Here is a 23,867-nt window from a genome sequence, read left to right on the forward strand (position 1 = left end):
GCATGCCTACCTGACATAATTTGAGACAGGCCATCCATTGTTATCATGACAGCAATGAAATCTTGAGTTGTACCAGATAAGATTGCTTTTTCCCAAGATATAAAGGTGCAGGGCCCTCAACACTATTTCTGGGACAACTTTCTCCAGCTTTGCTAGAAGGTCTGTTAGTGTTATCTGGGCAGTATATTAATTACTAATTTTTCTCTATTTATTTCAAAGATTTATTAACTGATCTGTAGCTCTCAGAATCTGAATCTTGTCTCCAGACTGCCAACACAAAGTACATAATTCCATAATGGTTGATGAAGTATCTGAATTGGGAAATGGAAATGTTATGGAATACAGTTACCAGTATCTTCCTCTGAGACAGTTGTTGCACTCAGTATCCTGGAAGACACATCTGAGAGAGTTATACAACCCACTTTATCTAGATATGTTTCTGACAGACCAGCCAGCAAGCAATTGTCTTTCCATTTCATAACATGGTATTTAATAGCAGAAATTTGTACTTGCAGGGACAACAGTAAGGATGCTAGTGTATCAAATAGCTGGAGGGGAAAATAGTACATAGGCAGCTGCTTTAGGTTGCCCCCCCCCCTCACCTGGCATATTTGCCTTCTGCCACTGTAGTGTGACAACATACTGATTAGATAGATAGATGAACATGTGCAGCTTACTGACAATGTGAAAAGTCAAGGGACTAACATAAAATATTGCAACCTGAAAATCTCTCTATTTGTTGAAGGAAAGCTGCGTATGTTCACACTTTTAAAAATGGCCAAACCTTTATTAAACAAGTGTTGGTCACCACTTGCTTGGGGTCTACAATGTCCACCAATGGCTCCTTCATGGCAACATCCCTCATACAGGTCATGTCAAAGCCGTACACATTCTCCCACCCTAGCAAAGAAAATGGAAGGGTCAAAACTAAAAGAGAAACATTTGCAGTTTGCATAAATGATTTTGCACAGTACATTAATATTAGAAATGATCAAATGTGCAGATGACACCAAATTAGATGCGATAGATAATACCCCAGGGGACAGGATCAGAATTCAAAATGACTTTAACAGATTAGAGGGCTGGGCCAAAACTAACAACAATTTCAACAGGGAGAAATGTAAGACACTACACTTAGGCAGAAAAACTAAAATGAACAGATATAGGATGGGCAACACATGGTTTGACGACAGTAAATGTGAATCTCAGGATCTAGGACTCATAGGAAATTCTCATATGGAGAATGGGAGCAAAGCCCATCCTTATCCCATCCTTGACAGAGATCACATGAAAAACATTCACACATTTGCACTGATTCAATCATTAAACTGTCAGTGAAGTGTAACTGCATTAACAGGTTCTTCTATTAATGCAAAATGAAAGGCAAACATTGGACAGTTCCACGTCACAGACGAGACAATGATAGGATCAGTGTGACGTCATTTGAAAGTCTTTTGCATGATTGTGGTAATTTGCTCTTCCCAGATGGAACAATGGCTGGATCAGTGGAACATCTTCTGAAAGTCCTTCCCGTAATTGTGTGGGAAGGATGGGAGAAGGACAAGAAAAGGACGGGACAAGGACATCGTGTATCCCATCTGATAATCTCCTCAGTAGATCACATTGAGCATGAGTCGAAAGTGTGATATGGTAAATAAAAAAGCCAATGCAATTCTAAGCTGCATGAAGAGTATCTAGACTCTAGATCAAGATAATAGTATAGTGTCTGGACCGAGCAAAGTAATAATGCCATTCTATTCTGCTTTGGTCAGACCTCACCTGGAATACTCTGCCCAATTTTGGGCACCACAATTCAAGAAGAAGAATAAGAAGCTGGAACATGTCCAGAGGAGGCAACCAAAATGGTAAAGGGTCTGGAAACCATGCCCTATGAAGAGCGACTTAGGGGGCTAGGTATATTTAGCCTGGAGAAGAAATGATTAGGCGTTGACATGATAGTCATGCTTAAATATTTGACAGGATGTCAAAATGAAGAAGGAGCAAGCTTCTTTTCTGCTGCTCCAGAGACTAGAACAAGAAACAATGGATCCAAACTATAGGAAAAAAGATTCCACCTAAACATTAGGAAGAACGTCTTGACAGTAAGAGATGTTGAACAAAGTGTTGGACAATATGCTGCCTTGGAGTGTGGTGGAATCTCCTTTGGAGGTTTTTAAACAGAGACTGGATGGCCATCTATCAGGAGTACTTTGAATGTGTATCCCTGCATAGCAGAGGGTTGGACAGGATGGCTATTGTGTTTCTTCCAACTCTATGATTCTATAATCCAAAGGGGAAAAAATAATCCAAAAATAAAATTTAAAAATATTAAATTTTGTTTATATTTTCCACAGATCTAAAGCTACAAACTCTATAGTATGTTTTCAGTTTATTTTTTACAATGTCGTTAAATGCATACAACCCCAATCTTGACCAGGATCATTGTACAGGGACAGGGGAAATTAAAACATTGCATTCAGCAAGTTTTTTGTCAATGTGTTGTCCTTCATGTGGTAGCTAAAAAAGGAGGAGAAAAAAAAAATCAACTGGGATCTCCCACATGACAGGGAGATAAATTCTGAAATAAAAGTCTGGAAAGAAGCTTTGACCCTTCCCATTCCCTGTATGGTCTCAATCAGAATTAAGGCTCTAGATAGTATTTCAGGTTCTGATACAATGCATGTAAGTTTCAAAAGTGATGCATGTCAAGAAAGTAATTTAAGAGTCAAGAATTTAAAATACTATTTTTTCACTATAAAAATACAAGTTAAAATTCTATACTCAAAATTGTTTTAATATTTATAAATATTCAGCTTAAATTCTGTCAATAAAAATCAGCAGTGCACCATGGAATTTGACCTGGAGATTATAAAAATAACAGTCACTGCTAATATATAATTCAAGTTATGTATAATTCAGACCACTGAGTGTCCCAATAACAACAACAACAACAATAATAATATTAATAATATTTTTTTATTTATATTTCCCACCTCTCCCAATTAAATGAGAACTTTTTAAGTGAAAAACATTTGTATCACAGTAGTGCTTTTAAGATGTATAGATAAAACAGTGAAAACTCCATTCTCTTGCTTAGGGGTGTGAAAATCTGCCAGTTTCAATGTTGTTGCCTTTCACGGAATTCCAACTGTATTCTAGTCTCATCCCATTAGTATATTAAGCTCTGATAATTATTTTCTTCCTTTTTGATCAGGAATCTCTGTGTGTTTCTATATGCAGTTTCTCAAATTGTATGTACTTTTTGTTGAGAAATCTATGTATGTGCATTTTTCAAATACATGCATTTCTGGTCAAGCATATTTCTCAAATGGATGCATAGTTTTGTGTGATTTTCCCCATCCCATAGAAATGCACTGGAAGCTCCACTCTAATGCCTATTTTGGAAGGTGCAAATTGTATATTTCAGTAAGGAAATGGAAATCTAATACATTCCCTTCTCTACTCTGGTTACTAGTGTGTAACTGCCTGGTGTTACACTTTCAACATACATAACCTCTCTTTGTCTCAGTGTCAAATTCAACCAGGTATCAAACTGAGAAATTTCTGGAGAAGGAAGTATAAACAAAATTAGCCATCTAGGTTTCAGCATTGTTTCAGACCAAAAAAAACATACTGGCTGTCTCTGCATTGCACTACACTGCTCAATGCTATGGAATCCAGGGATTTGTAGTTTGTTGCACCAGAGCTCTCTGACACAGAAGGCTGAGTATCTCACAAAACTACAAGTCCCATAATTCCATAGCATTGAAGCATTAGTTCTGCAGTGCAGATGCAGCCATTGGCTCCTCTTGCCAATGGCTGGTGACATATGTTTCCAGATCATGATTGCATGGGCATTAGCAAGATCTAGCCTGTTTTTGTGTTTAAAACTTTGCCTAGGGGTCTCTACTTTTTAACTCTGACCATTAAACTCTGTCTTCTCTGTCTACTTGTACTTCTCTCAGTACTGAAACTTTATTAGACGTCTTTCTACTTTCTATTTCATCTGTTTTTTACTTCCATTGGATAGATTCAGTTTGGAAAATAATTCTCTGCATTCTTATGAAACCTTTATATGGAATAAGTGCTGATGCAGACAAACACCTGCAAAGCTGGCAAATTCAGTAGCAGCTACAAAGTTAGAGAGGATCAATGCATCAAGTGCAAATACATCACTGCAAAATGGTACATTTACAAAGTGCTTCCAAGCTGAGTTGCACTCACTGGTTCTTTCAAGCTTTTTAAAGACTGTACTAAGTGCTTTTTCAGCTTGCTGAATGTCAATCTTTGAACAAATAGTCCCCTAGGGAAACATACACTAGCTCTGTACTTTTGTGATGAAACACAAAGAATGGATAGCTTAAAAATACCTGTCCCTTTCAGAAAGAAAGAAAAAATCTATACCAAATGAGTCAAATCCTATTAAAGCACAGAATGCCTCATTAAATTTAAAATGAAAAAGAAAATAAGAACGTTAACAAGAATGTACTCAGTTTATGGAGAGTAAAAGAATGGTTCTGAAGGTAATGTGAGCATTTCTAAATAATATTAAGCACAAAAGCAAGTGACATAAATTGGAACCCTACAAGAGACAATAAAGAAAGCCATGGAGCTCTGGATGAGCTTTCTGTATTCCCAGCATGATCCCAACTAGCATTTGATAGTTAAAAACTGCACTACATTTAAGCTTCATCAGACTCAGCAAATATTGTTCTTCTGAAAATATTAATTTGGGATTGAAGATGGCAGGCTATCCTAACATACTGCATAGACTAAAGTATAGAATATGGACCTAGACCAAAATGTTTTGAATCTGACATGGCTAAAGATTTGTTCACTTCATCTGTTTCTCTACACATTTTCTTGTGAAAAGTTCTTTCAATCTACATCAAATCATAGAATTGTAGAGTTGGACAGGGCCTCATGGGCCATTTAGTTCCACTCCCTGCTCAATGCAGGATCTGGGATTGGCCAAACAGTCACTGTGCATTTGCCTTCACACCAGCAAATATACAGTCAGTTACACAATGTCAGCATCCAGCAGAAGAGTGGTGTAGCATAACTATATGCAAGCATGAAGTAGGATTTCAACAAATGTGATTGAATGACGGGTACAGAAAGACTGTATTATCTTTACTTACAGTGAATTTTGAAGTCCTTGTATTGCCTGTCTTCAATTGCCACCATGTACAAAGCAGCCCGGTCTGGAAACATAAGCCCTCCAGGTTTCTGTTGATGAATTGTGTGGAAATGGATCTCTTAATCTAGTCACCTAACAAAGACATCATATTTTTGAACTGTACATCCAAAAACCAGAGAAACACCCCACTATCCTCTTCCATGTCATTTACAGTCGGATTCAAGCATACACAGTTTGAAAATGTTCAAAAAAAGTATAAATTTCAAATATCAAACCTTGATTTTCCATTTTTAATAAGGGACACCATTTTGCTATGTCATTATATTTAATGGGACTTGAGCATACACGGATTTTGTTAAAAACGGGGGATCTTGGAACCAAACCCCAGCGTATAACAAGGGTCTACTGTATTCTATTAGCTTGCTGTGCTATGTGTTGATATTAATTTTCCTGTCTTTCAAGAGCCTGAGCTGTACTCCAACATCATTAGATATTTTGTTGTTATGTGCCTTCAAGTCATTTCTGACTTATGGCAACTCTATCACAGAGTTTTCATGGCAGGATTTTTTCAGAGGAGTTTTGACATTGCCTTCTCCTGAGGCTGAGAGCATGTGACTTGACCAAGGTCACCCAGTGGGTTTCATGGCTGAGCCGAGAATCAAATATTGGTCTCCAGAGTCATAGTCCAACAGACCAGTATATGATGCTGGCTCTTATTAGGTATATATCTAATGTATAGAAAAGTGACAGCTATAACTATAATACAAAGCTTTGGCTTTAAAATGTAAGGGTTTTTTTCCCCTTTATTCCATCCTCTATGCTGGTCTTTTTGCAGAATCTCACATGTCACATTCTCAGTTAGTAAAATGGTGTTGGTTAGGAGAAGACAATGAGTATCAAATTTTGGTCCTACCTTCCAGAAAAAGCAGGATATAAAAAAATACCTACTAGCCACTTATCTCGAGCAAAGATGACAGTGTTCAGCATGGACTCATAGAAAAGAGAGTAACCCATCCATTCACTGATGATGATGTCTACTTTTTCCACAGGCAATTCAACTTCTTCCACTTTGCCCTTAAATATGGTGATTACTGAGAAAAGAGCCCAAAAACAAATAGAGTTTGTATAATCTTAGGACCAACAAGTAAATGTTTGTTGATAGGTATTATTCTGCAGCTTTTGTGACTTTAGTCTTCAGATTTAAACCCAACACCTTGTCCTGGTTGGGTACTTTACCACACAAAATTATTTATTTAGCAATGCTCCTAGCTGGTCCTATGTGCACTATGCTTCCTGTGATTTTGCACCAGAAAGACCAGAGAAAATTATAAGTGCATGGAGGATGGCTGTAACAAGTACACATCGTATCATTCCATATCATGGGGCCAATCAAGATGGGTGAGTTCCCTATTATCAGCAGTGAAGAAAGATTAACAGAATTTATTTAGCTGCTTTCCCTCCTTTAATATTTAAGTCAATTGTCTACAAAGATCTAATTGCCTTCCAAGCTATTCTGTTTCTGATGTACTGTATATAAAAAAAATCTTTATTTAACTTTTGAAACAATACATTCAAACGTAATCCACTTTCTCAAATTTTTTACATACAAATTTGTTATCTACCCCATCCTCTTCTTAAGCAACAATACCAATAACTGATCTCTAACTAATCTACATAGACTTCCTAGAAGATTCTAAGTTTCCCCCATTTATTATATATATCTAAATTACTAACTCTTATCTTGATTCTATATGCCTCATCCATTAGAGTCTTTCTCTTATATAATAACTGATCCTTATCTCTTTCAAGCCAATTATTTTTTGCCACACCAATATTTAACTTAAGATATCCTTCACCTTTCTTCTAATCTATTCTTTTAAAGAAACAGTATACAATTCTCTCTTTTTTCACCTTTGTATACACATTACCCAGGGGTCCCATTCTTTATAGAAATTTTCTAACACACCCTTTTTCATCAACATAGTTAATTTGTACGTCTCAAAGTAATCCATTACTTTTAATTTCCAATCTTCTACTGTGGGGATGTCCTCTGATTTCCACTTCTTGCCGCGACAATCATATAAAATAATATTTTTTTGTTTCCAGTCTCCAATTTAATGGAAACAGTTATATTCAGAAGATAAATTTTTGGGTCGGCTCTTTCTTTAATATTGAACATTTTTTTCATCTCATTGTGTATTTTCTTCCAATACATTCTCGATTTTCTACAGTTCCACCAACAATGAAGATATGTCCCTACTTCTTTTTTTACATTTCCAACAGGTGTTTTTATTTTTGTTAAACATTTTCGATAATTTAAAGGGTGTTATATACAATCTAAATAGGGATTTATAAACGTTCTCTCTCATTTCCACACTTGGTGTATATTTTATTTTAGTTTTCCATAATTTTTCCCAGTGTTCCAATAGTATCGGTTCTTTTAAATCTACTGCCCATTTAATCATATATTCTTTTCTTGTTTCGTCTTCTAATTCAAAGTTACGAATCAAACTGTATAATTGTATATCTGTGAAATACTTCTCTTATTTTAGATTGTTCCATCAGCAGTACTTGATTTGCTTTTATTTCCAAAATTTGTCTTCTTTCTTTCATTTTCTTAACCTTATATGCTAGGAGTTTTTCTGCTTTATTGCCATGTTCAAAATATCTTTGTTTTATGAATTTCATTTTTTTGCTTATCAGTTCTGATATTTTTATATTTAATTGTTTCCTTAGTAGATTTAACTCTTTCTCTATTTTTTTTTAACTTTGTGGATCTCTCATCTTATTCTCTTCTTTTTCTTGATTTTTTTCCCTGAAATTGTTTGGATTTCTTTTTTGTGTGATTTATTTCTTTCATATTTTTTCTTCATCAAAAAACCTCTGATCACTGCTTTAGAGGCATCCCATATTGTTTTTATTTTGGTTTCCCATTCCCTGTTTTCTTGAAAGTAAAATTTCAGTTGTTCATTTACTTGTTTTTCTATGCCTTTGTTTTTCAATATCTAATCTCCATCTATATTTGTTTTTGGGAGGGAGAAATTCCAGCCATATCTGATTGTGATCTGAATTTTTGTTTACCTTAATTTTAACTTCTTTAACTTCACCGAACAGTTCTGTTGAGACAAAATACATGTTGATCCTCAACGCCGAATTGTGGGGTATCGAATAAAAAGTGTAGTCTTTGAAGTTTCCATTTTTTTTCCTCCAAGGATCTAATAACGTAAATATATCTAACATATCAAAAAAACTTTTCTGGTAATTTCCCTTGCTTTTCGGTAATTTTCTTTGTTGAATTTCTATTTATTAGTGGATCTAACAGTTCCAATCTCCCTAAATATATGATATTCGTACTTTAGATTCATAATCTTTTTTGTTAGTTTCTTTAAAAATGAAGCTTTTTTCTCTGTAGGGCCATATATTCCTGTCACTAATTTTTTTTTCCCCATTCATCATAATTTCTATACCAATATATTTTCCTTCTAGGTCATTTATTATTTCTTTTGCTGGAATTTGATGTTTAATAGAGATTGCTACTCCATTTTTCTTTTTGTCCCCCACTGATGTTTCATTCATTTTGGGGGTTTTCAAATATTTAATGTCCTTTTTCTTTATTCGTGTTTCTTGAATACATCATATGTCCCATTTTTGTTTTTCTTATTCATGAAATATTATCTTTCTTTTATGTGGTGAGTTAATTCCTTTGACATTCCAAGATAGGAACTTCATTATTATTTTCTGTTACTTTAAGGATCTGTTACTGCTCTTCTGTTTCTTCTTCTACTCTTTCAAATTCTTTTCTTCTTTCTTCTACTTTTTCTGTTTCACCTTTTAATATCTGTGTTTTGTCATCCATTGCTGGGTGACAGATGTTTATACCCTACTTTTCCACCCCAAGAAATGAGGTTATTAAAAGCATCTTACAAAAATATAGAAAACATAAAAGCAGTGACCATTCACTGAAACTAATTTACAAAAAGCTAAAAGCAGTAGCAAAGACAAAAGCAGACAGAGCCAAAATTAGCAATCAGGAGCAATAAAGGGAGTGGGGATTTGAACCCTCGTCTCCGGAAATGTAGTCCAATACTCAAACCACTAGACCATGCTGGCTCCTGCAATGAACTTTAAACACCAAAAATGGTAGTACATGAATGAGGCACATGACACCAAGATATGCAGATGATTCAGGTTAAAAAAACACAAGGGATGAAAGGGGTTTGCTAACAAATGCAACCCACCCCTCATTGCATTTTCTATAGAAACAGAAAGTGAAGGATGGGTTCCTCATAGGGTTGCTATATCCCAGGAACTGGCGGGACTGTCCCACTTTCTGAGAGGTGGGCATGGTCCCATCCTGCCCTCCCTCAGTACCGGGGTGGCTGGCCGGCTCCAGGCTCCCGGCCCTGATGCCTCCCTTTTATAGTGCTGAGCCAAGGGAGCACAGCAGGACTGGAGCTGACAGGGGGTGGGCTCTGCTGGTCTGCCCTGCCCCCTATTGGCCAGCCCTCAAGGAGCAGGCAGGACTCGCCTCTGCTCCTTTGTGCCAGTGCATGGGCTTACAGCAAGTCAAGGAGGAGGAGCAGGCAGGCTGGCAGCAGTAGCCACCATCCAGGTAGGCCGCTGGGAGGGGGCGGGAGGAAAGGGCCCTTATTCCTGGTGCCCCATGGTGCCATTTTCAGCCTTTTTGGCCTTTGGGCGGGGGGAATTGCTAAGAATGCCTGGAATGGGACATGTAGTTTGCATGGCACAAGGGATTGCCTGTTCTGTTTCAAATGCTAAGAATGCTTGGAAGTGTGTGTGGGATATGTAGTTTGCAATGGCACAAGGGACTGCCTATTCTGTTTCAAATGCTAAGAATGCTTGGAAGTGTGAAACATGTAGTTTGCATGGCACAAGGGACTGCCTTTGGTTCAATGCTAATGTTCTGTGGACACTTTTATTTCCAGTGAATGATATCTAATCCAAATTGATGTATTTTTATGCTTTTAATGCTAAGATAAGTCTGCCTTGTTGTGACAATGATGGTGATGGTGATGATGATGATATTGATATCAGCAAGCCTCTGAGGCATGGCCAATGTAAGTTGCTCTTATGTAAGTTGCTCTTATTACAAATTCATGAGCAGTGAAGAAAAATCAAAGTACCTTGACCAAGTACACACTTCTGAGAAGTACAGTTGGTGTAAGAAACCTGAAACTGCGGGCAAATCCACTTCTTGTTAAACCACCTTGACATGTTAAATATGCATAGCCATGTTAACCCATGTTAAAGGGTTTGGTTATGGAATAAGCCTGTGAAATATGCAAGAGGTCATGTTAAATAAAGCCATGTTAAATGCCCAAATGTGCTCTCATGTGTGTTTTGGAATTGGGGGGGGGGGTGTTGGCCAGAAAGGGAAGTACATTTCTTCTTCGTGGTCTCTGCGAATCATACAAATGGGTTTCACTGCGCCTGCACAGTACTGTTCGGAAACTTCTAGAATCACTGGACAAAGTACACTTTGCAACATATAGAAACTTTTTGGCGGTAGCTCCGCCCATCCCTTATAAAGCCCCTGCTTTCCCGCTCTTTCCCCAGTTCCTTTTTTCTGCCGCGTTTGCTGCTGTGAGGGAACTTCGCTAGCTTTCTAATAGCTTCTAACAGATCACTGGTATTGACCTCGGACTGAATTTGATCATTCTTCGGCTTTTACCCTTCTGACCCAGACTGTTTCTTTGACTGCTCCGTCTCTCTCATGTGTTTCAACCTCAGACCGTTTTGACTACGTTTACTCCGTTTTCCTCGGCTCTCGACCTCGGACCGTTTGACTTCAATTGTTACGTCCTTCTTGATATTGCCATCACCATGTCTCCAGCGCCCTTCAAGAAGTGTGACATCTGTGGCAGTAAGGTGCCTATTCAAGATCCCCACTCTTCCTGCCTCCTCTGTTTGGGAAGGGACCACGATGTCAAGGCCTGCCCTTTATGCAAGTCCATGATTTCGCAAGCCAGGAAAAATAGGGAGTCCCAGCTGACCTCGGCTCTTCTCCAGGGGACCATCAAGACTAGGTCAGACACCTCCCGTCCGTCTTCTGCGCCAGTGGTTCCAGCGACGGACGTCCCGGTCCGGGCCAGTGGAAGTCCCTTCACTTCGATGTTGGCGCCAAGTGCCATCCTGGCCCATGGCTCAGCTGAGCCCAGCTCTGCCTTCGACGAGGCCCTTGGCTATGGCTAAGTCCTCCAAACGCCCCCACAGACTGTGCGGGTCAGAGGCACCTACCCCTGGACCAGCCTCTGTGTCCTCTGACAGGACTGCGGCCGTGGGGGACAAGCTGTCTAAGGACAAGCCTTCCTCTAAAAAGGCTAAGGACAAGGCTAAAGACAAGCTGGCAGGAGAACCGAAATCTTCAGCACCCAAGGTCCCGGAGAAGTCCAAGAGACAGGCCACTGGTGAAACGGCTGACATGCCTTCGGCGAAGAAGCCTAGGGCCCCAGCTGGGACTCCGGATACGAGGGAGGCTGCCACGACTCTGTCGGAATCGACACCTTCCAGAAAAGACAAGCATGCCAAGACGTCAGACAGGCACTCCAAGACATCGGGTGCAGCGGCAGCTTCTGGAACTGAGCCCAGGCCCGAGAAGCGCCCCAGATCACCGGATCCATCGACCGGCCCTAGGAAGGCCAGCTCTAAGCATGGTACCCCTTCCAACACCTCCAAAGGGCATGTGAGGTCTGGCCCTCCAACTCCGTCGCGGAAGCCGAGAGATGCCTCGGATGAGCCCCGTGCATCTACCCTCGCAACGGTCCTGTTCACCAAGCCAGAACGGAGCCCTGACTCTCACAGGCGCTCACCTACCCCTGTGCCACGCTCCATCCGGACCTCCTCTACGACTCTGAGACTGACAGGTACTATGTCTCAGTCTCAAGGGAGGACGCCCTCCAACGCTTCATGACCGCAAGCCGCCACAGTCAGGGAGACCGGTCCATACCATCTAGGTCGGTTCCACGGCCTCTTCCACCAACCCCGGTCAGGCCACCTTCCAAGCAAGCCCCGGATCCGGCGTCGGTCCCAAGCCCTCAGCAGTCATTCATTCATCTTGACTCGGCTTCTGACGTGGACGACCAGTCCATGGACGTGGACGCTTCCAACCTGGAGATGTCCCCCCCCCCCGCTTCGCCTCAACAACTTCACCGTCTGGAACCAGCCTCACCTACCGACAACGTGTGCTCGTTTAACGAGCATGTCATCAAGATGGCTAATACCTTGGGGATCGAGCTGTCTTACCCAGATGAGAGTGCCAAGGACCCAGTTGACAGAAGGGTACATGGTAGGGTTCCTACACCTCTGTCCATCCCACTTCTCCCGTCACTTGAGGCCATAGTTAAAAGAACCTGGGACTCTCCTTCTTCGCTGGTGGGCTCGTCTAGGAAAATAGAGTCTCTTTACAGGATCTCCCCAGCCCACTGCACATGGCTGGCCGACCATCCGAAACAGAATTCCGCCATCGTGGAGGGATCGCAGCTGACCTCCACTCACAAGCTGGCCACTTCACCTGCGGATCGGGAGGCTAAGAAAGTTGATGCCTTAGCCAAAAAGGCCTACTCGGCTTCGGCGTTAGCAGTAAAGGCCTCGAACTATGCGGCTTGCATGGGTGCTTACATACAGGCCCTCATGGAAGACATCTCGCCGCTGGTTCCTGATGTCCCGGACGAGGTCCAGAGAAAGCTGGTGGAGATCCGCGATGAAGCCCACTCCATCGGAAGCTGGATCATAACCTCTTCCAAGAACATTGCTGATTGCTCCGGTCACTCCATGACTGCCTCCATCGCTCTGTGTCGCCATGCCTGGTTGAGGGGTTCTGACCTGAACCCGAATGTAAGGGCTACCATTGAGGACATGGCCTTGGATGACTCCGGTCTCTTCCATTCAGAAACCAACGAGCACCTGAATAGGAAATACCGAATGAAGGCTGCGGCAAAGAAATACGGCATGTCCTCCACTACTGTCCAGCCCTTCAAAAAGAGACACCAGCCCTGGCAGTTTCACCCTCAACAGAGGCCCTTCTATCAGGACCTCTCGGGACAGCAGCAGGGATCCCAGCGGCAGCGCTACCCTTCACAGTCTTAATCCTCGTCGGGCCGACGGAACGCAGCCCTGGATAGGTACCGCAAACCCCGACGTCAGGAACCAGACCATTCCAAGAAGAAGTCTTGAAGCCTCCCTGCGCACTTCGCCCATCCTGATCCATTCTTCTTAGACAAATTGCGCCCCTTCTTTAACATCTGGGCTTCCATCTCAAATGACTCATGGGTCCTTAAAATAGTCCGAAGGGGTTATGCCCTCGAGTTCAGTGAGCTCCCACCAACTGGAGCCTTCATTTCAACCATCCCCTCGGACACCCTTCTCGACGAAGTGCGCTCGTTACTGGACAAGGAGGCGATATCACCAATCGACCCCGAATTGTTTCCCTAATGTTTTTTCTCTAGGTACTTCACAGTACCCAAGGCTGATGGAAGTATCAGGCCCATATTGGACTTAAGGGCCCTCAACAAGTTCTTGTGTTATCAGCGCTTCCGTATGGTAACTCTAGCCTCCATTCTCCCTCTGCTCCGCCAGGGCCTCTGGTTCGCGACCATCGACCTGAAGGATGCTTACTTCCACATCGGGATTCGCGACTCCCACAGGAGGTTCCTCGCCTTCACCATCGGTTCCAACGCATACCACTACAACGTGCTTCCCTTCGGCCTAGCGACAGCTCCAAGAGTCTTCATGAAGTGCATGGCTCCGGTAGTGGCCTACTTGCACCAGAGGGGCTTCAGAGTCTTCCTGTACCTGGACGGCTGGCTGCTGGTGGCAGAGTCCCAAGAACAATTACAGGAGGCGACCGCCTTCACCCTGGGTCTCCTGGCCTCCCTCGGACTGGTGGTCAACATGCAAAAATCTCACCTTACTCCATCAAGACAGGTCAAATTCATTGGTGCCGTCATCAACTCCGAGGACTGCATCGCCTACCTCCCGCGGGATCGATTCCTGGCATTGAGAACTGCCGTCCTGGCCTGTTTGTCCCGAAGAAAAGTGAGGGCTCGGGACATTCAGGTGGCATTGGGACATATGGCTTCGACGACCTTTGTCACTCCATGGGCGAGACTCCATTCCAGACCGCTCCAGACTTGATTTCTGTCGACCTTTTGCCCAATGACGGACCACCCTTCAAAGCTTCTGTCCATTCCGAGATCGGTCGCCCACTCATTGCGTTGGTGGCTAGACTCCCGAAGCTTACCCTTTTCTCCACCCCGCCCGGATGTCACTCTGATGACAGACGCATCCCTGGAGGGTTGGGGCACCCACCTACTGGACCTTGTGGTAAGGGACAGGTGGTCCTCGGAGGACAAGACCCTCCACATCAACGCGCTGGAGATGTTGGCGGTAGAAAAGGCTCTTTGGGCTTTCGAGTCCCTGCTTTGCATCAAGGTAGTTCTTCTTCAGACGGACAACACCACTGTGATGTACTACTACCTGAACAAACAAGGTGGCACGAAGTCCAGAACTTTACTGGAACTCACCCTGCGAATCTGGGATTGGTGCATCCCGCGAGGGATTCTGCTTCAGGCAGTCTACTTGCCCGGGAAGGACAATGTGTGGCAGACCAGCTCAGCAGGTCTTCCTCGGCATGTCACGAGTGGGTGCTCCATCCCGAAGTAGTGGAGGACCTCTTCTGTCGGTGGGGGACCCCTCAGGTGGACCTCTTCGCAACGGCACACAACAGCAACTGTCCCCAGTTCTGTTCCCGGATGCCCTCCGTCGAGTCCCTAGGAGATGCATTCACATTCGATTGGACCGAGGGGATGCTGTACGCCTTCCCACCGTTCCCGCTTCTGACCAGAGTGATGTCCAAGATGCTGTCGGACAACCCGAACATGATCTTCATCACCCCGTGGTGGCCCAGGCAGCCGTGGTTCCCATGCCTACTTCACTTGTCCAGAAGGGAATTCCTGAGACTCGACCCTCGTCCTGACCTGCTCACAATTCGGGACGGATTGATCAGGCACCCGGACATCGAGAACCTGCCCTTGGTGGCATGGAGGATCCATCCTTAGCCACACTGCCAAACTCGGTGCGGGCCGTGGTCCTCGCGGCACAGAAGCCTTCCACCCAAAGGTCCTACGCCTCGAAATGGAAGAGGTTTTTATCCTTTTTAGCTGAAAAGGATCTATCCCCATCCCAGGTGATGACACCGATATTGCTGGAATTCCTGATGGCACTTTTGGAGGCTGGGTTATGCCTCACCTCTATTAAGTGCTATCTATCGGCGATTTGCTCTCATTTCCAGTTTGGGGGCAAACCTTCGTTTTTCACAGATCCACTGGTGAAAAGTTTCCTGAGAGAGTGTGCCAACCTCCAGCCCCCTGTTTCGGTCCCGACCCCAGCTTGGAGCTTGGACTCTGTGTTGTCTCCGTTGCAATCCAAGCCGTTTGAACTGATGGCCACGACTGACTTGAGACTGCTGTCATGGAAGATGGCTTTCCTTGTGGCTATCACCTCGGCCCGCCATGCGGGCGAAGTTTGTGCCTTGCGGAGGGACCAGCCATTTCTTATCTTTCATAAGGATAAGGTTGTCCTCCGTACCGACATTACCTTCTTGCCAAAGGTAGTTTCGGCTTTCCACTTGTGTTAGGACATTGTGTTACCGACACTAGCCCCCAACCCGACCACCGAGATCGAACGCAGCCTACACTCCTTGGACGTTCGGAGGGCCTTGGCCTTCTATCTGGACAGGACTGCGGGGTCGAGCTATTCCAATAGACTGTTCCAATGTTATTTGGAACCGAAGAAAGGACTGCCTGTGTCTGCGCAGAGGTTTTCCAAGTGGGTGGCGAATACCATCCATCTCTGCTATGAACTGTTGGGCAGACCTCTCCCAGCTAGGGTTCGCTCTCACACAACCAGAGCGCTGGCAGCATCCTCCGCTTTTTTGATGGGGGTTCCCTTGGAAGACATTTGTAGGGCTGCCGTATGGTCCCAGCCAATGACCTTTATTAAACATTACAGGCTGGATGTGAAGGCCAAACGGGATGCAGCCTTTGGAAGGGCTGTATTGGTTTCAGGGTTGCACTGACTAAGTTAAGCTATGTGCCTTGAATTTACTTGTATCTTGGATTACAAAACCTTGAATATGTTTATTCCTATGGTTTTGATATTGCACTGACCATCCATGCTGAGTTGTTGGGCTTGGGATTGAATGACTTTGAATGAGGTCTATTCCATGAATGTCATGGATACTGCATTGTTGTCTCATCCGTTCTGTTACCATTGTGCCAATGTGGGCCAACCCTATCTGACCATGGTGATCATTGCCTATACTGTGTCAACATCACAGTTATGCAAAACTGTTTGTTGGCTCAAGGGTTGGGTGAACCTCCCTGTTAATACACTATTTCACACAGGGAGTGTGTTGGTTTCATGACCATACAGTATATTGTTCTTTGGTACAAATTGACTGACAAAAGGTATTTGGTTCTATGAGTTTATTGTGCTAATAAACCAAAGTGTTTGAACCACTTTTTCTCTCAGGACACTCCCTCCGCCGTTATCTAAGCTTGTCAGTCTAACCCATTTGTATAATTCACAGAGACCACGAAGAAGAAGGACAGGTTGCTTACCTGTAACAGTATTTCTTCGAGTGGTCATCTGAGAATACATACAAATCCCGCCCATCCTCCCCTCTGTGTCGTACTCTTATTGGCTCATTCTCATGTCGCTTACGCGGCGAAAAATTTTGGAACTGGGGAAAGAGCGGGAAAACAGGGGCTTTATAAGGGATGGGCGGAGCTACCGCCAAAAAGTTTCTATATGTTGCAAAGTGTGCTTTGCCCAGTGATTCTAGAAGTTTCCGAACAGTACTGTGCAGGCGCAGTGAAACCCATTTGTATGTATTCGCATTTACTAAATGTGTTAAATTAAGAGAAAACTATTATAAGTTATTTTTAGGTGGTACTTGACCCCAATTAAGATTGCTAGATTGGCTAAACACGGTGTTTCTTACTGTTGGAAATGTAATCAAAAAGGAGGCACCTTATATCACCTTTGGTGGCAGTGCAAATCGGCTAAAAAAAATTGGATCATGATACACAGATCTATAACAAATGCAATGGGGAAAAATATTCCATTTACCCCTGAGTTATTTCTGTTAAATATTACTGATGGGATTTGGGACAATCTAGTTCAAGATGAGTTGAGTGTTTTACTATATGCAATAACTGCTGCTCGAATATTATTTGCCAAATACTGGAAAGCCAACTCTATCCCATCCTTAGAAGAATGGATTTTGAAATTGAATGAGTTAGCAATCTTGGACATGATCTCAATGTCCAAAAATGATAGAACAGCAATATAAAGCAAAATGGAAAGAGGTTGCAAAACTATGGGAAAATAAGCTTTCTGTATAAATATCAGGGTGCAAGATCGTTTGGAATAAGAGATATTTTATGTTAAATATTACATATGTATTTGTATTATTTCAATAATAAATAAAAGAACTGGGGGGGGGAAATAAACCGCCTATGTCTATGAATGAAAGACAGAGTGAATGTGCTTTTTGTTAGGTAATGATATTGATCTTTGATTCTATGTAACCTTTTATTTTATATATATTTGTAAAATTCTAATAAATAAAGTATTAAAAAACCATATTAAACTACTCCAGATATGTAGATTTGTTTCTGATTTTTCAATATGTCAGTTAAACATCACCAAAAGCTACTTTGGGTTTTATTTTAATTTTTTAGCACTTCCAGGTCTTGTAACAAGAGGTGTCAGTCTCTGATGTAAGTGCAGTTGTAATTGCTTAAAGACATTGGCCCCGTACAGACAGGCCAAAATAAAGCATGGCTTTGGCATGGCTTCCAGATTCTTAAGACACACATATCATTTAAACAGCATATCTCCAAAGTGACCTGAAGCAGCTTTATTTTGGCCTATCTGTATGGGCCCAATGTTGCCAAGGACTACAATGAGGCCAAGGCAAGGTGGAATATCTTGTGTGACAAACTGTGTTTAGTAACCATAGGCTTGTACATGTTAGGATCAAGGCCAGGCTAGGACACTATGGCTGATATCCTTTCACTAGGTCACCTGCCTCTACTGATTCCCAGAATAATTTTTAGATGTCTGGGGTTTTGGCACACAAACAAGGTATGTCTTTAGAACAGACAAAGCAGAGGTCCATTACACAACAGATTTACTTAGGCACCCAACCTGACACAGTTGATGTACCACTCAGTTGCCTGAAAAGCATTTCATAATGCTATGGTACCTAGCTGAACATTCTCCACAGTGCTGTAACATTACAAAAGATGAACTTTGTACTCTGCAGGCAAAACTGAGGTGGCCCAGAAAGACCCATAAAACCCTCAAAGTGCTGAGGGAACTGGGGATCATTTTGTGACACCTCAATTTGAATACAGATGGCCTTCTATGCTTTAGTCTCCAGTTCAATAGCTGGCCACCAGCACAATAAGCCAAAGTTCCCTCCTTGCCACCATTAACGTCAATTCTGAGTGATCACATCTTGGCTAAGTGCTTTTGACTTCTCCTATGTTGAGCCATCTGTATTTCTTATATGGTATAACTGGTTTTCTGTGCTGGAGAGCTTCCATTTGGGTACCTGCCTAAGACATCCCTTTTTGATATTAATTTGATATCAAGGGTCGAAGAGGAATGACTGAGAGATGGACTCTGGGGTAATCAGCCTAAGATTTATTTTCATGACATAATTTTTATTTCATGGCCCCAACAAAGAATACTTCAGGATATTAGCATGGATCTCATCTTCTCTGAATTCTTCCCTATTTGATGGCAGTTTATATATGACAGAATGTGCTCAGGAAGAAGGTAAAATTTGGTTCTACAATTTTAGTCACCAACAAGACCTTTTTATTTGAAAGGTATCTTATGTTTTTCACCTAACATCTGCCTTCAATTTTTCATTTCCCAGACTCCTGACAGTTTTTGTGAGTTTTTCAAGCTATGTGGCCATGTTCTAGAAGAGTTTCTTCCTGACATTTCACCAGCATCTGTGGCTGGCATCATCAGAGAACTTCTGACCATTGGTAACCTGGGCAAGGAACAAGATAGATCCCTGCCTGGAGGAGTTTTGGATACTTGGGATTGGTCAGTAATGCTGGTGTTATTGACTTAATTTCCTCTGTCCATGATCTGCTCCATAGCTGGCACTGCATTTCTGTCTTTTCAAATAAGAGGGAAGAAGTGAGAAAAGGTAATGTTTAGCCATTTAAGCAATGGGTAGGTAAGCAGTCTGTTGGAATTACATTTGCCTGTGGTGGGTGGCAGATTCCTGTATCAAAAATCTCTCTCCTTTAACTTTTAAAAGGCAGCCTCAATGCAGTGTGAAAATGTGAGCAGAGCATAATTCATTTCTCATCATAACTGGAAAAAAAATGTGGCATGTTATGAGAAAACTTGTGCCAGCTAGTGAAAATAGAGTGTGCAAACAGAAAGATTTCACTCCTCCAAAATAAACTTTACAAAATTACTTGGCTACTTCCTATACCACAAAATCTCTTAGCTTGGCTGAGAGCCAAGAGTTTTATGGAAAATTATCAATATTGTTGGGGTGGAGGTAGGGAATTGGTAGTGCAACATCCAGGCATTTTCCTTAAACAACCCAAATCATTAGGACATAACAGCATCCACGTCACTGAGAGATTTGACTGCATTTACACTGTAGAACCATTTACAGCTTCAACAAGTTTGGTAGAGTTGAGTTGATAGAATTACATTGTGGACAATGTGCAGGATGCATCTGAAGTGGTAAGCGGGTGTGGAGGATACCCCACTCCTAAAAAGATATATCCATGAAGGACATTGGAGTGGGTCTTATGACTTAAAATAGACCCAATGAATCAATAGTAACTTGGTAAATGGATACATGCATAAATTCTATTTATGCAATAGACCTACTCTAGCTAAGGAAATTATCACACCTCCTTTCCTCTAGACATGGGATGAATGTCAGGAAATTACATTGGTGTGGCCACTAGGGGGAGCTGTTGTGCAGATAATTTACAGCTCCAGTGGCAGCTAATGTGTCAGCATTCAAACAGTTCATCATCAGAATGTTGATGCAACTGTCAACTGTCAGTTCTCAACTGTCACTGAGAGGAGAGTGAGACAGTTGGTGCCTCAGAGAGTGGGCTGTGTCTGTTACTGGGAGACAGTTGGTGCCTATGAGTGGGCTGTGTCTGTTACTGAGAGGCAGTGAGATGGTTATGTGTTAATGTGGCTGCCTCAGAGGTTGCGTTATTGTTGCTTGGTGTAAATAGTGTGTATTAGAGATGGATGTCCAATACACTGTGTATATCTATGTTGTAAATACTGCAAAGGAAGATTAAAGCCCTCGTTTAGAGTGAAGACTTGTAAGAGTCATTATTAGTTGAAGACATCTTCACAGATTCCTTCTTCTTGGTGTCCTGTCGACGTGGTTGAACTCTGCAGGTGGTCATGGTGGACACTGTGCGTCATTTCCATATGCCCCAACAAGGGTTATGGGCGCAACACACATGTCACAACAATGTAAACTTAAATAGACAGATTTTATTGCATACCAGCATGCCCAGGCATCCTGTATCCGATTTGGGCTTCCTGCATCTGAACTGGGCTTCTTCCATACCTTTTAAATAACAAAATTTCCCCATTTTTAAAACAAGTGTAGGAGAATCCTAGATCAGGTACAGGATGCCTACTGCTTGGGCATGGGTGTGTGTGATAAAATGCACCTACAGTGGTGCCTCGGGATACGAAATGATCGGGTTACGAAATTTCCGGGATACGAAAAAGTTGGATTGGCAAAAACTGTTTCGGGTTACGAAATATTTTTTGGGTTACGAAATTCATTTCGGCGCGAAATTCAAATGCTGCAAAGTGCAGCTATAGGCTTTCCAGTGCTAACGGAAAAGTGTTTCGGGTTACGAAATTTTCGGGTTACGAAAGGAATGGCGGAACGAATTAATTTCGTAACCCGAGGCACCACTGTATTTGTTAACATCCCGCACCTAGTGTGGGAGGAAAGGTGGTGCAATAAAGTCCTTAGATTAACAATAGCATTCAGGCTTAGAACTTCAGCCCAGCTCAAATATCATTCAGGGGGTGATGCCTGAGGTGTATGGCAGACTAGGTACATACCCAGGCTATGGCAAGGACTGATGTGACTGATCGATGCAATGGTAAGGCCCCAGAGCTATTACCTCCCACACGAGCAAGCAAGTGGACAGAGCCAGAGAACTGGCTAGTTGAGGTGCACAATAAGTAGATCCATCTTTTATACCATGTTGAAACTATGTGAGTTGTTTATTGTGGCTATTTATAAGCCCTTAATTCTTTTCTAACTTCAGTAGGTGCTGACAGTGCAAACAGCTGCATATAGCTCCTAAGCCAGGACTTGGCTACTCACAGACTAGATTTATTCTTCTTATGTTCTTTGTTATGCTGGTCTATGGCTGTAAAAAAGATGAACTATGTTCTTTCATGTATTTTCTTTTATACAAATGCTGTTACAATATCATAAGATTGTTGTAAAAGTAGTAACTCTTAAATTATCATCAGATGGTTTGATGTGATAATTGTGTTTATGTGTATTTTAAAATGCCAAATAACCCCAAAGCAATATGAACAATATGTCACTGATTATAAATTAAGTAAAGAGAAATTAGTCAAAAACAGCAGATACAACCAATCTCCTTAGATAAGTCTTACTGTGATCCAAGTGGTTCGTCTTGATAATTTTTTCTGAGTAGTCAGATATACTGGAACATTCAATCTAAAGGATACAAGGGAGGGAGAGAAAGTGAAAGTGTTTTGTATTGATTTCAGAGCCTGTACAGAAAAACATATCTATAGACAATAGTACAACCAATTACAGGAGACAAAAAAGAAAGGCATATGAACATATTTGACTAGAGAAGAGAATGACTGCTTAAACTTATATATATCTGTAGTATATATATAAATATATATGCCCCTTGAGGCAGATTTACTTGTCTCCAGTTTCTCTTTTTCTACTTCAAGACAAATAAGTAATATTTCAAGCCAGTGAATACAGATCTCAATGTTCTGACAATTCCAGCTGGAATTTGTGAATGTGAAAATTCATAAGTTATACAGTTAAAACTTCATAACTGACACACATCTGACATGCTTAGGTTGAACTTTACCTGTGGTTCTGACAGCTCATAAGAGTAAAGCAGAGCTTACAATGGCAAGATGTACAGTGAGGGTGTTTTGTGAGGGTGATCAACTGCCTATATAGAACTGTCACTGCATGTTGGGTTTGTTTTGTAATGTGATAAGACTGTAAGACCAAAATATTTGTGCATTTGTATCTTTGTATATTAATTTCAGTAAAATTGTTCTGGTCTCTTCAAATCTCACCAGTCAAGGCTTAATGTCCATGATAAGAATTTAGATAGAGATCCATGGTGGCTAATCTTACGCATCATTTTTCCAGCAGTAAATCAGAACTAATTAGCTTAATTTTGTAATACACATATTCATTATGTCATTTTTCACTGAGCTATATGGCAATGTTTCTGATTTAATTTTCAGAGGGTTGGCTTTTGTAGAGCTTGTACTCTGATATTGCTACAGCCTATGGCCATGAAAGTTAGAATATACAAATTACATTAGATAACACAGTGAAATTAAGAGAATGGCAAAAGTGAGTGTGAAGCTATTTATTAATTTATTTTATGCAATTCTTATTCTTCTCTTCAGGGTGGCTTACTTAAATTTAAACACTAGTAAAAATGCAAAGGCAAATAAAAATAATTCCAGTGATAAAATATGCGAACTATTTGTCCAAATACAAGTTCTTCAGGCATCTTTAAAAAACAGGACACCACAAACGAAAGGACATTCTCTCTGTGCCCATACCTCACTGCTCATGGCAGGCTGAGGAAAATGACATCAATGTGATGTTACTTTAACTTTCATGACTCCATCCTCAGGGATCTTGGGATCTGTAAGTATTTTATTCTCTATTCTACAGTTCAGTTCAAGAGGGCTATTAACAAGCTGGAGTGTTTCCAGAGGAGAGTGACCAAAATGTTGAAAGATCTGGCAACCATGCCCTATGAGGAGCACTTGAGGTTGCTGGGTATGTTTAGCTTGGGAGAAAAGATTAAGAGGTGACATAATAGCCATCTTTAAAATATTTGAAAAGATGTCATCTTGATGATGGAGCAAGTCCAGAGACTAAGTGTAGTAAGGGAGGGGAAGGGGAGGGGAGGGTTGGTCAGGCAGAGCCACAATTAGGGGGAAAGGAGGACCCAGGGAAGAGGAAGTGGAGGAGGAGAGATATTTGGGGAGAGGTATAAAAGGTAAGGGAGAAGTGAGCACATGGTGGAAGGGAAAACGCGGAAGAACAGGATGCAGAGAGGCGATCGGAGCAGGGAAAGAGAAAGTAACCAGGAGCCCAAGGAGAGAGAGTCAGACCTCACGTGGATGTAAAATTAAGAGACCCTAAAGAAGAGGGGGATTTTTGCTATCCCCATGAAGGTGAGTGGAGGAAGAAAGAAGAAGGCCATGGAAGGTGAGTGGTGGGACCCGAAGGGAGAACTTTGGAAGCAGACCCCAGTACCCACAGACCGAGACAAGTTGGAGTTGGAGGTGTTGGAAAAATGCTTCGGGCTGAGAGTGGAGCCGAGAGAAGAATCACCATGAGGAAAGAAAATTG

The 23,867-nt window shown here is 42.0% G+C and overlaps 1 protein-coding gene across 1 annotated transcript in view; it reads right to left on the bottom strand.

The window, feature by feature from the left end:
• Nucleotides 1–23,867, bottom strand: part of PRMT8 (protein arginine methyltransferase 8) — an 81,231-nt gene that overhangs the window by 14,180 nt on the left and 43,184 nt on the right. The window contains exons 4-7 of the mRNA XM_042469560.1: nt 21,890–21,953; nt 6,089–6,231; nt 5,142–5,229; nt 785–900 (exon numbers count right to left, since the gene is read on the bottom strand). Of these exons, the coding sequence (XP_042325494.1) occupies nt 785–900; nt 5,142–5,229; nt 6,089–6,231; nt 21,890–21,953 (411 nt within the window). The remainder of the gene's footprint in view (nt 1–784; nt 901–5,141; nt 5,230–6,088; nt 6,232–21,889; nt 21,954–23,867) is intronic.

Source organism: Sceloporus undulatus, chromosome 5 (assembly GCF_019175285.1).
Source record: "Sceloporus undulatus isolate JIND9_A2432 ecotype Alabama chromosome 5, SceUnd_v1.1, whole genome shotgun sequence".
Classification (NCBI taxonomy): domain Eukaryota; kingdom Metazoa; phylum Chordata; class Lepidosauria; order Squamata; family Phrynosomatidae; genus Sceloporus; species Sceloporus undulatus.